Source organism: Scheffersomyces xylosifermentans (assembly GCF_036884685.1).
Source record: "Scheffersomyces xylosifermentans strain CBS 12540 chromosome Unknown RJT20scaffold_4, whole genome shotgun sequence".
NCBI lineage: Eukaryota > Fungi > Ascomycota > Pichiomycetes > Serinales > Debaryomycetaceae > Scheffersomyces > Scheffersomyces xylosifermentans.
Window position 1 is genome coordinate 292,340 of NW_027042942.1, and position 12,900 is coordinate 305,239.

General features: G+C 39.6%; 4 protein-coding genes across 4 annotated transcripts; 3 read left to right on the top strand and 1 right to left on the bottom strand. All coding sequences in view use genetic code 12, as the record gives it.

The window, feature by feature from the left end:
• Positions 1-1,227: 1,227 nt before the first annotated feature.
• On the top strand, positions 1,228-2,916 carry UME6 (Zn(II)2Cys6 transcription factor UME6; the record flags this gene model as incomplete). The annotated part of the gene is made up of 1 exon (XM_064920615.1): positions 1,228-2,916. One exon carries the CDS (start codon positions 1,228-1,230, stop codon positions 2,914-2,916), a length of 1,689 nt encoding a protein of 562 aa, XP_064774139.1.
• Positions 2,917-3,336: 420 nt separating this feature from the next.
• On the bottom strand, positions 3,337-6,458 carry RJT20DRAFT_41498 (uncharacterized protein). Its single transcript, XM_064920050.1, has one exon. It carries the CDS (start codon positions 6,352-6,354, stop codon positions 3,757-3,759), a length of 2,598 nt encoding a protein of 865 aa, XP_064774140.1. The 5' UTR covers positions 6,355-6,458; the 3' UTR covers positions 3,337-3,756.
• Positions 6,459-7,989: 1,531 nt separating this feature from the next.
• NRP1 (Nrp1p) lies at positions 7,990-10,792 on the top strand (the record flags this gene model as incomplete). Its single annotated transcript, XM_064915864.1, has 3 exons — positions 7,990-8,829; positions 8,926-9,772; positions 9,854-10,792. Exons 1-3 carry the CDS (start codon positions 8,255-8,257, stop codon positions 10,790-10,792), a joined length of 2,361 nt encoding a protein of 786 aa, XP_064774141.1. The 5' UTR covers positions 7,990-8,254.
• A 904-nt stretch (positions 10,793-11,696) lies between these two features.
• On the top strand, positions 11,697-12,580 carry DPM1 (dolichyl-phosphate beta-D-mannosyltransferase). Its single transcript, XM_064917099.1, has one exon. The coding sequence runs from the start codon at positions 11,758-11,760 to the stop codon at positions 12,475-12,477; it is 720 nt and encodes a 239-aa protein (XP_064774142.1). The 5' UTR covers positions 11,697-11,757; the 3' UTR covers positions 12,478-12,580.
• Positions 12,581-12,900: the final 320 nt, after the last annotated feature.

The following is a 12,900-nucleotide window of genomic DNA, read 5'->3' on the forward strand; positions in this document are numbered from 1 at the left end:
TAGGGTGGATTCTTTACTTACCCATGGATTCTACACCCTTGTTGTTTGCATATTATATTTTCTTGTTTACGTAATTTCGTTGACATATTGTCTCTCCACTCTTTATCTAGTAACAAATTTTTTATGTAGAGTATTTACTGTATTTAAATTATATTTCAAGGCTTTTCAAGGTAGCATAATACTTATGGAGGCCCTTCCCTTCATTTTCAGTCCTCAGACTTTTGTTTTTGAGTCTTTTTCTTATCTCTCTTCAGAACAACATCACTGTTCTTTGGAAATAGCACAGGAAACCTCTTCGGGGGAACCAGTTGATAACATACAAGGCTGTAACGACGGGGAAATACTATTAGGTCTCCAGAATTGAACAATTGTTCAAATAACCCAACCCAATTGTGACTCTCCAGTGAACTCCGTTGTTTCGTAGAAGCTTACTCTTTCGTGAAAAGACTTGTACTAGCATTAAATCCCAGTTGGAAACTCCTTGGGACCTTCATTAGGAGCTTTCCATTGATTTTTCAGCACCTCAGGAATTCAACGCTTTCTTGGTATAATCAAAACACACTACAAGAAAGAACAAGCTTACTTCAATCAGAGCCACTCGAGTCCTACCAATCGATTCTTCGAGCCAATTGCCTAAAGGATCTATTTTATTTATTCTATAACTAAGGGGCCTATATTTAGCTGTGTTTCAGAATTCTCATTGTGCGGTTCTAAATACACTTTAGATTTGCACCCCTCCACTGTACGAATTACGGTTTCTACTAACAAATCTTAATTCTACCAGAGTTCCATTGGCATTACAACCGGTTAGATAACGGAATAACCCCTCCCAATTCATATAACTTCGTCCGCTGGTGTTTCAGAGTGAAAAAATATCTCCCTCTCCTTGTCCATTCATTACTCTAATTTTCAGAGTGAGCCTGAGACGACGCCTACACCAACATTTTACTACGAAATACACTGATAGTCCCAGACAAGGTCAGATTCTACAACTCCACGTAGTGCGGCTAGGAATAGTATATATATAACTTACCCTTAGCCCCAAACCGTGCATACGTATATGCCTTCTCCAAACATCAGTTGACTTGTTCTTACTCACACTAGTGGTATTCACTCATTTTGCACCCGTTCTTTTTCACACCCACTTTTGTCGTTATTACTTGCAACCCTTTTGGCACCCAACCATCTTAAACATTCACTCTTTTTAAATACAAAACCGTTTATCTAATGGACAACAATCATATTGCAGGCGCTTCTCCCAACTCCACCTTCGAAAACGAAGACACCATACGCTTGGAATCATCAGTAGCGTCAGCTTCACCCGGCACCGCCATACGCTATCTGCACCATACCAATATGGAATTCAACGACCAAGACCTTTATCAGTTTGATTCCAATGCACCTTTTATCCCAATACCACCTATTGCAATAACACACAATGCACCCCACAACATGAATCACCATTCAGGTTATGGCGTGCCTACCACACCTCAATTCAACAATTTTGCTCATGAGAATCCTTCCGGCTTGGCTCCAGACTTCTATGCTGAGGGTCAGAGTGTTCAAAGCCAGGGTCTGTTTCACTTCTCGGTGTTCTCCAATGCTAATGCTGCAGCATCGGTCAATTCCTTGCATAATAGCAGCCAAGGAAACCCGCATCCCTCTTCAATGTTCAAATTGAACATGGAGTCAACTCCAGACCTTCTGAATCACTCAATCACCGCCAACCAGTCGTCAGAATTGTTGTATAACCTTACAGAATATGAGTTAGGTAACCCCTCTCTTGAGTCTATTCCAGACGCCATGATCTATAATTCAAGCATGATCAGAGACACTAGCAATATCGTGAATACACTGCTGTTGCAGGCTCAACCTCAGTCCCAAGAATTCAATGGTATGAGATACTCCTTGCCAACGTCTAATTCGTTGAATGACTTTTCACAATATCCTTATACTCCAACGCTCAGCGATGTCTATACTCCAACATTGTCTGACTCGAGTTTTACGCCCAACTCTTCGGTTAACAACACTACTGTTGCTGAAGAATATAATACGCGGGCCCCTATGCCTCTTGTCTTCAAGCCTCTACCAAACTCTTCTAGTTCGAACTCTTTGAGTCACAAGGTCACTAAAAAGCCTTCGATTACAAGATTGAACAACAACTTTTCTGCTTCTATCAACAGCAAAAAGAACATCATGATATCCACCCACATTTCAAATAGTGCATCAAACTCACAATTGAGTGACGTATCTCCCAGGATGTCTCCGTTGTGCAACAAGTACAAGGGATTGGAAATCCATCAACCTAACCAGGGAATCAGGTCGTTATCGAATAACTCAAATGGGTCGACTAATTCATCAATTGCATCTTCCACACCAATATCAAACTCCATTTTGCCTCCTATGAATGTATTTCGACACAACTCTGACTCTTCTACTTCTTCATTCTACAACTCGGAAACGCCAAGAAGAAAGACATACCCCACACTTAATGAAGTGTCTTTGAAGAAGTCCAAGAAGCAAGCAAAGAAATATGGCAAAGATATAAAGGAAATGGACCCCTATCTTACCCCTGGCAAACCCAAGAAGTACACCCGTAGAAGACTATTACCCCGGTCAAAGAATGGGTGTTGGATTTGTCGTATCAAGCATTTAAAATGTGATGAGATAAGACCAACTTGTACTAGTTGTGCCAAGTTTGGTATTGAATGTGACTACAACCCAGAGAAACCTGAATACGTTACTGATAAGAATCAAAGAAAGGAAAAGCTTATGACTTTATCAATTGTACGTAAACAGAAGCAGACAACTGCCAAAGCGCCCAAATCTAGAGCCAGACAAGATTCCATTAATGAAGACAATTACTTGAGTTCAGAGTCCGTGAATCTTTCTGGTGAAGTGCCTAGCTCAGTTTAGAGTTACTACAAGGCATTAATTTGGTGCAAAAATAAAAGTCTTGCTAAATTTTACAGCTGCATTCAGAATAATACCAAATTGCCTAGTGAAAGGACTAGATTTGCCCGCAAATCCCTCAAATAATTAGATTCCCTCCATCTCTCTACCAATGTGAACTTCGGTGATCATGCTGAGTTTTTTTATAGACTTTCTTATACTCTTATTTAATTCTTCTCTTACTTTTAAGTCGTTTTATTTCATTTTTATGTTTCCTTCTTCATATTATGTTTATTCCTGAATAAGGCATAGTCCACAAAATTCTTTCTAGGAAGTGCCTTTCTTTCCTATACATACTCAGAGTAAATAAAAATACTAATATGTTTACAAGGATCCAAGACATTATTTTTAGACTTGTAAGAGAGGGATTACCCTTCTTTTATATACTATCTGGTTTACACGAAAACCGTTTCGTTTAACCTGGCTTCTTCGTCAACCACCTTAGATAGCTGGTTCCGAAACTGCAACTCATCTCATGATGGCATGTTAACTGAATCAAACAGCTTTGATAGCCGAGAGACCCTATACAAAAAGTTTGCCATTGTTTTGCAGTAGACGAGCAGCGAAGACGTCGTGAAAGCAAGACACAGCGCACTTGACGACATTACATCAGCCGGCAGACTGACGAGAGTTTTGTTCTTAGGCACCTTATAACGTACATTATATACTAATCTATAAACATAAACTCCGGGTTTGTGAAGATATGAAATTTTCTTATTAAGGAGTTTGTAGAAGAAATGAACCAATTAACGAACCTTTTTTTTTTTTTTTTGATCAATGACGAAATAGATTGAATTCGGACTATCATTCCCATTCACTCACCGTTATTCTCTTCCTGATAAAAACTTCACGTTCGTTTGTTGAGACGATGCTTGAATCTCCGTCTTCTAGGCCGCTGCTAATATTGCTTGGGGTATATTCCGCCATAGTAATCACATTACCTTCGAACCCCACCCAAGGTCCGTTCAAGGGGTCTACAAGGTAAGGATATGTATAGTCTGTAAACTGCTCTCTCTCTTCATCAATCGTAGACCGTCTTCTTGAAAGATGGGGACTATTCTCATAGTTACGAACGGAATGGGATCCGGATAACAAAAAAGACGACTCGTCAATGAACAGATCTGCGTCTATGTCGGTCTGTATCGTCTCATTTTCAGCACCCAATTCGTTGGTTAACAGCAGTCTGTCGTCATCGAATTCTTTTTCGAAATTATATGGATTCTTGATTGCTCTCAAGGCTATGAAGGAATTCAATGGAACATAGAATCTCTCAAAGTTCCAGAAAATAAATAAGGTGATCACCACTAATGGAGAACATAAGAGTGCCAATAGAATTGCTTTTTCCAAAGCCAAGGTACCACACATAAATAATTGGAAAATCACCAAACCTAGTATCACTCTCCTGAAGATCATTGGCCAAACCTTACCTGTTGAGTGCGGGGGATGGACAAAATTGTAAACCAATTGATACTTGTAAACATACCAGCCAAGAATGAAATAAACCAACCCACTGGTAACAATCTTGGTTGAAACAACCGAGTAGATCAAAATAATCATAAAAATAAATATATGTTGAGGCAAGTGAATACCAAAATCAAACACTTGCGGGGTAAAATAGTAGCTTCGATAATCTCTTGGAGTTTTCAAAAACATGTTCCTAAGAAGGAACAACTTTGCTAAAATGTTAAGAATCAAAAAATCGCTGATCTGTAGCAATTTCACAGGGAACATTGCCAATCCCTGCAAAAGAATTAAATCAACATAAAATAAGGAGTACTTCTTTAAGGCTGAAGCTAGAGTTTTTGCAATTTTTGTGGTGTCACTAATATAAGAAAGGTAATCCCATATCGTTCCTGTAGTCATAAAGGCCAAGAATAATATAAAGAAATTGAAGAAGAAGTTCTTCAGTAAAGTTGACAACTCAATTTCGCTATTCGAGGAATATCCTTGATGTTCACATAAGTATTTGTAAAAGTAAGGAACCAGGACACTCAATGCCGAAAACAACAATGGAGGTAAAATACCAGTAACAAATGTAGTCAAAGGTTTGGATTTTCCTATAAACTTACCCAACGCCGGCCAGAATTTGATAATAGACTTCAAATCTAACAATGATGTCAATAAAACCACTAAGAATATTATGACCGCATAGCTTAGAATGATAACAAAGGTTATTAGGTACGACTTCACGAGTCTTTTAATGTAGGACATTTTCAAATTCTCCCATCTAATGTCCTTAGGAGCCGGTGCCAAAGTGACCATCATCTTGTAGACTCTTGGGTCAAGTACTGCTTGTGCTGCCATTTGAGCAGATGCGACGGTTTCCATGGTAATGAATGCACTTGGAATCTGTTTGAACTCGGGGTTCTCTTCGAGATTTATTGTGGAAAAGTTATCATCAAACCTGTCTTGGATGTCTTTTATCTTTTGATTTATTTCCCCTAGTATTTTAGATAATTCATCGATCTCTTTATCTTTTTTGATTGTTTTAGCAATTGAGTGCTTGGAGCTTCTTGGTGAATCCAAATTAGGAATGACAGAAGGAGTCTTTGATAAGCTATATACATCAATTTTCAAATCGTAGTTGGAAGCATACAAATCCTCTAGTCTGTTCAACAACTTTCTACGCTCTTTGAACAACCTTTCCATTGGCGTCCAATCATACATTAACTTCACGTCAACAACCTTTCCGATTCCCAAGTCTTCTATGAACCGTTTGAGAACTTGTGGATCGTTCTTCTTTAGGATCTTTTTAGGAATTCCATCTAAGCGGATGGTTCTGTCAGTTATGGAATTCTGAGAAGCCAAGTACTTCTGTCTCATCTTCAACACCTTCTTGGTGAATTCAAGTAAGTAGTAATACACAATGATCGAGAACAAGTAAGTGAACACCGTATATATCCACAAATACTTAGGAAAGTCTTCCTTGAAGTCAGGAGGTTCTTTTGGATCTTCCTGAATCTGGAAATAGTGGTTTACAACTCCTCTCACAGATCTCCATGGTATGTTGTCTTTGTCGTAATTTCCCGTGAAGTAGTATCTGACTGGGCTCAAGATAGCCAATGCTATAACTGTTAGCAAAAAGAATACTTTTATACCCATTTTGAAGAACTCTAAATACACATAGGCATCAAGTCCTGAGTAATTGAGTATCTCATCATCGGTAATGGAATGGATAACCGATATCCAACCAAAGTAGTTCCGAGGAAGAGGTTTCAACGGGCTGTTTGAGCTCTTCCTTAACGTCCGTACCGCATAGATATGGGGCCATCGATAGCGAAGAATACAGAATAGAACGAAAGATAGAATTCCAACTGTGGAGCAAAACACCAATTGAGCCTGGAACACCCGCTGCGGTCCTCTGATAGCAATTGGGTCATTGATAGGTTCATCAAAGGACATTGGAAAGAATGTGCTGGCCTTGATTCTGTTGCTGTTCTGTAATTCTGGAATAGAATTTGGTGATGCTAGTGTGAGTAAGGTAACAGAAGCAGGCAATAACTAGTGCAATGGTTGAATCAGTGGCTAAAACGTATTGTAGACTAAGCCTTCAATGTTACTATGGTATTCTGGGGAGATTCTAATCAAGTAGTCCTATTATTTTGTTGGTATGATGCAATTCTTGTCTCGTGGTGGTGTATCAAATGCTGGACCTTCTATAGATGGTAGATCTTTGCTGGGGACTGTTGGCAGCAAAGACAAAGCAAGTTACGAGAAGGAACAAAGGACTGAAACACAACTGGAACTGAAAAATCGAATGTCGGAAATGAAAAAACACCGACACGAACGGAAATCAAAATACGACAAATGATGCCTCTAGAATATTCCAATATTATTTATTACTGGGATTGTAATTTTGATATTAATGGTGTACAGACAGACATATAGACTTAAACTGTTGTAATATGGTGGTATAATAATAATGCAGTATTATGATTCCAGAGGTAGACGTAAACAGAGCGAGAAAAACAAACAATAGTGGGCGGGCGACATTGTTAGGTATGTATGTCTAAATGGTGGAAAGTCTGAATTCGCAGCAAAAAGCTGGTGACAGAGATACCACGGCTAAAGTGCAAATGTGTCACTGGTGGAATACTGAGGATTCATTCGCTATGAATAAAACGCTATGATGTTAATGTAGAATTTTATACACTAGATAGAACGGTCACCAGGTTAAAGAAATGAACCATTTTTCTCTCGTTGCTGATGGGGACATTTAGAAATAACTCCACGAACGATCAGCGATTGAAAATTTCCGAAATACCGTTGCCATTCAATTGAGACCTCTCCTTTCTGGGATACATATGCTGCAAAGCCATGTCATGACCCAGCTTCACGAATCAGCCACATCGCTCCTCCACTTGTAGTAGATCTGGGCGCCGTTGTAAAGTTCCAATTTGCGGCCGGACAGATTTCGTACCGAAACTGTACTTATACGCGGTAATCACACGATGACGTGTTGCTATGCTGCTGCAGACATTCCTAAGTTTTGTCTTGATGATTAACAAAATGACAAAAACATGGAAATGCGGTATTGCGACGGACCTACAGTCGCATTTTCCGCGTCTTTGTGGTGCTATAAAACATTAAGACACACTTAGTTTCTCGCTAATCTGACATACTATTGAACTGAAGCCGTTCCAATTACGAGAAATTTGCACATTAACACTGATCTCTCTGTATTCACCGCATTGCCATTCGTCTATTACAGGAATGGAATATTCAATAATATTGTTATCTGTGTGCCTTTTCTCTTGATTATATGTCCAATTATGGGCTCAAAAAAAAGTCCCAGTTTTGAACCCAGTTCCCTTTATCTCTGTGGCCGTGCCTTCTGCTGTCTCTTTCATCAACCACCCACTGTCTCTCTTCTTCATATCTGCCACCCTCACAGAAGTCACAGCGTGATGTTTTTTACGTCTAATATCTACGTCACATGATCCGTCACGTGACAATAAAATACCTTCTCACTTTCCTTTTTTATCGTCGAAAAAAAAATAAGACGTTTGCAAAGTCCTGTTACCAGTACAGTTTGGTGGTATATCTTCAGCGTCTTGACTGTTCAAGCCAGATTTTGCAACATCCGCAAATAGTATAGTGATACTGTCGTCGGATAGTAGGTGTCATCAGAAAACCATACGATTTGGCGATTCCTGTGTATCGTTTTAGTGGACATTGGTTGATTTTCTAGCGCTTGTTATTCTTTACAGTAGTGAATACTGACTGGATTCAGATATCTTCACATAAAAGCACCAAAAGAGTGCGGTTAATCCCGAAACATACTACAAAATATACTTGAACGATGAGTGACGTTTACATAGTGATACTTATCGCAACAACCTGTGATGAATCAACTACTTACGTCACGAAAGACTCTACAGAGTTGATCGAGTTCGCCTGGTCAGTAGTTGACGCTACAACGCTTGAAAAATTGCATCAAGAATCGGTTTTAGTTCGTCCTGTGAATACTCCAATCACACCTTACTGCTCGCAACTTCACAGAATCTCGTGGGAGCACGTCAGAAACGCCGGATCCTTCAAAGATGCAATTGTCAAATTTGATCTGTATGTTCAAGAGCATATAATTCAAGAAAACAAGGAGTTCTCGTTGATTACTTTTGACATTAGCAAGTTGAGAGTGCAGTTACCTAGAGAAGCTAGGGATAAGGCCGTTGTATTGCCTCCATATTTGCAGCATCCAAGAGTTTTTGATTTGCTGGTGGAATACTCTAAGTGGCAGACATCCCACCCTGAAGCTTTGAGCTACACTGCGTCTTCCCTCTCTAATATTATTACTGCATTAGAGGTCGAAGTTGATGCCAGCGAGGACTTCATTAGGACTCCACTGTCTTCGTCGTCTACACCTCCCCCAACCTCGTCTCTGGCATCGTCAGTTTTCTCTACAGAAGGAGCTACTACGAGCCAGTCCAATATTGTTACTGATTCTACAGCAGCTAGTACCACAAGTGTTAGCTCCGCTAGCGCTCAAGCTAACGCTACAGCTACAGCTAGTAATGTCTCCTCCACGGGCGAAACAAAAACTTTGGCTACCGTCAATGTTTTCACTAAAATGCTCATCCAGTTGATTAAGAAGTCGATTCCTATCGAGGAGCATGCTACTGTTCTCACGAAGCCTTATGATTCAGCTCAAGATGTTAACGTCTTCTTATCGGAACGCTCAAAGATTTTATATCTCTGGAATCTTCCAATTGATACGACACAATCAGAACTTGAGTCTTGGTTCACCCAGTATGGTGGTAGACCCATCGCTTTCTGGACATTAAAAAATTTAGAATCCGTAGACACCACAAAACCCACCAGCATAAACGCTGCTACAGTTTCCCCACACAAAGCCAAAGGAATTGCTGGTTTTGCAGTGTTTGCTACTCACGAAGAAGCAACTGAATCCTTGTCTATGAATGGCCGTGTTTTGAATGACAGAGCGATTGAAGTCCAACCATCATCTAATAGAATATTGGATAAGGCAAGCGACCTTTTAACTCCATTCCCGCCATCCAAGAACAGACCTAGACCTGGTGACTGGACTTGCCCTTCTTGTGGTTTTTCTAACTTTCAAAGAAGAACACATTGTTTCAGATGTTCTTTTCCCGCTTCTAGTGCCGTCGCCATCCAGGAGTCCATTTATTCCAATACTAGTACTACAAGTAACAGTCACAATGGGATGAATACCCGTCGTGGAAACAACAACAATAATAACAATAACCACAATAACGGAAACTACGGTTCTACTGGTTCCAATAGTCAAAATAACAACCACAATGGAGCACAGCCAAATTACAAGCTTGCGTTGAATTCTGCTGTTGTAAACGCTGCTGCAGCTGTATTGAATCAAAACAACTACGGAGCAAATGCTTATCATGACAACGCTAATAGTCAACAGCAAGGAAACACTACGTCTGCTTACATGGGACAGAATACCAATGCAAACCACCATAGCTCTAACAATGGTTTAAATAATGGCTACAATAATCATAGCAACAACCAGAATCATCACAATAACAACAACAATAATAACAATCACGGAAACCGTTTGCACTACAATAATAGTGTCCCATTCAGAGCAGGTGACTGGAAGTGTGATGTCTGTATGTACCATAATTTTGCCAAGAACTTATGTTGCTTGAAATGTGGTGCTTCCAAACCCGTTCTTGCAGTGAACAATCACCAATCCAATGCTACTCATTCTGTGAACTCCACGGCAGCTGCTATTGCAGCTGCAACTGCTAGTGGTCAACCGTTAAATTTGAGTAATGGTTTCATGGGATTACAGCAACCTCAACCACAGCATGCTAATCCATATGGACATTCTCAAAATACAAACCAACTGCGTCAATCCAGAAATAATTCTCTTGGGGGTTCTGTAAGTGGTTACAACAACAACAACAATAATGGACAAAAAAGTCATCAATACCAGTACAATAACTCTAGCTTGCGTGGAAGTGGAAGCGGTACACCTCAACCACCTAATCAGATATTGCCACAGCAATTGATGATGATGCAACAACTGGTTCAGCAGCAGCAACAACAACAACAATACCAGCACCAACACCAACACCAACACCAACAACAGTCACTGAACCAAATGGCTAATCAACAGAAATACTCCAATTCTGTGAACAATTCTCCGGGTTTATACCCTAGTTACGGTGGACAGCAATCGGTAAATGCCAACTTCAACAGAAATGGCCCTGGAGCTCCTTATTCTGCACCTGTAATGGGCAACGATGGAAACCAAGTAATCAATAACCAGGGGCAAGGAATCAACCAATCATACAATGTTCTTGCCAACCAGATGAATTCTTTGAGCTTGAATCAATAGAAGCAACAAAATAATTGTAACATAATAATAGTAGTAAAACAAGTTGATATTTAATCATGCATGCTTGGTCATGGGAAGAAGCTAGTCGTATCGACCAAGCTTTGGTTTTGTTTACGAGCATATTTCTACGGTAAATATAGACGGATATTATCAAGCTGGTAATTTAGTCTTAAAGGCATAGGCTAAATGACCAGGGCTTTTGTATGCATCCCACATTTGCGGATGATAAGGGCATTGATTATAAAGCATTTTGCATTTTGATATTTGAAGGATATTTCGTTTTCGTTTTCGTTTCATAAGCATACGTAAACGTCATTTTAGTTTGATTTTTAAGTGTATGTATATATATATATCATTGGAGGAGATTGGGAGTGCTATGAATAAAAGAGAGGTACAATCAAAGGACATGTAGGTGTGTAAGCATAACTTGGAGATTTTCTCGTTCGATTTCCTTGTGTGGTAGTACTTGTATTCTCTATTTCAATGATAATACAGAGTATATGCAACTCTCCCAATTCATTTTAAACATTGGTGGCTTTTCGAATTACCAGAAGCAGGGCTCCAAGGCTTTATGAGGTCCTTGTCTATGTGGACGTGAAGTGTTGTTTTTAACGACTACACTCAAAACCTTTCTATTTGCTTCTAACTCAATCCGATCTCAATTAGAAAATTATCCCCTTCTTTCTCCTATATATTTGACCATTTCTTGATTATATCACTTGCTATGAACACCATACTCCCTTGTCATCTTTGACTGCAAAATCTCTCTATATAGCTGTCCACATCCGTACCGCAGCATATACTTTTTTGCATTCATACAGTATGCACTCCTCTCACCTCCCACTTGAAGACACGTAATTTTCAAACAATAAACAGTTAGTGTAGAAGAAGTATATAGGTGTTTCTTTACTCTGGTGTGTGGCATTTGACGGTACGGACATTCTAAGAGAAGAATAAACACTACAATGGGATCAGACAAATATTCGGTGATATTACCAACTTACAATGAGAGAAGAAACCTTCCTATCTTGGTGTATCTTTTGGCCAAGACGTTCAAGGAACATAAAATTGACTGGGAGGTGATTATTGTTGATGACAACTCCCCAGATGGAACCCAGGTTGTCGCCAAACAGCTTATCGATATTTTTGGAGCAGAACATATTCAATTGAGAGCCAGAGCAGGAAAATTGGGTTTGGGTACTGCTTACGTCCACGGTCTTCAGTTTGTCACCGGTAACTTCGTCATCATCATGGATGCCGATTTCTCCCACCACCCTGAAGCAATCCCACAGTTCATTGCCAAGCAAAAGAGCGAGGACTTTGACATTGTCACCGGTACTAGATACGCCGGAGATGGAGGTGTCTTCGGTTGGGATTTGAAGAGAAAGTTGGTTTCCAGAGGAGCCAACTTTTTGGCAGCCACGGTATTGAGACCAAATGTTTCTGACTTGACTGGTTCATTCAGATTATATAAGAAGGACGTCTTAGCCAAGATTATCGAAGTCACCCAATCAAAGGGTTACGTTTTCCAGATGGAGATGATGGTCAGAGCCAGATCTTTAGGTTTCAAGATTGGTGAAGTTCCTATCAGTTTCGTCGATAGATTGTACGGAGAATCGAAATTAGGAGGAGACGAGATTGTAGGCTACTTGAAGGGTGTCTGGTCTTTGTTCACCAGTGTTTAAACGGAAGAAGGAGTTTTTTTGTGTAATTTTACATACGAAGTTATTCATGTCAATTTATGGCAAATCACTTTTTGTTATCAATAAAGGTTATTTAAAGACAAATGACTAGTATCGTAGACTTTGTTGTACTTCTTGATCTCCATAATTACTACTTATACCGCTTTTTCTCATCTTTTCGTGTTACTGAATGTCAATAAATCTGTATGTCCATAGTTAAGGTACACAGTCTCATTTTTTTCACTCAAATCTCATTTTGCAGCTATAAAATACACTCTATAGGGACATCAATTCCTACCACAAAATGATTTAATTTCCTTCTGAATTTCAAGACTTCTCCCTACCAATGCCTTCAGCCCATTACTCCACTCTCGAGTCATAACCATTAGATCTTGACTCATTACTCTGTATCACTTCCCTTCCTAC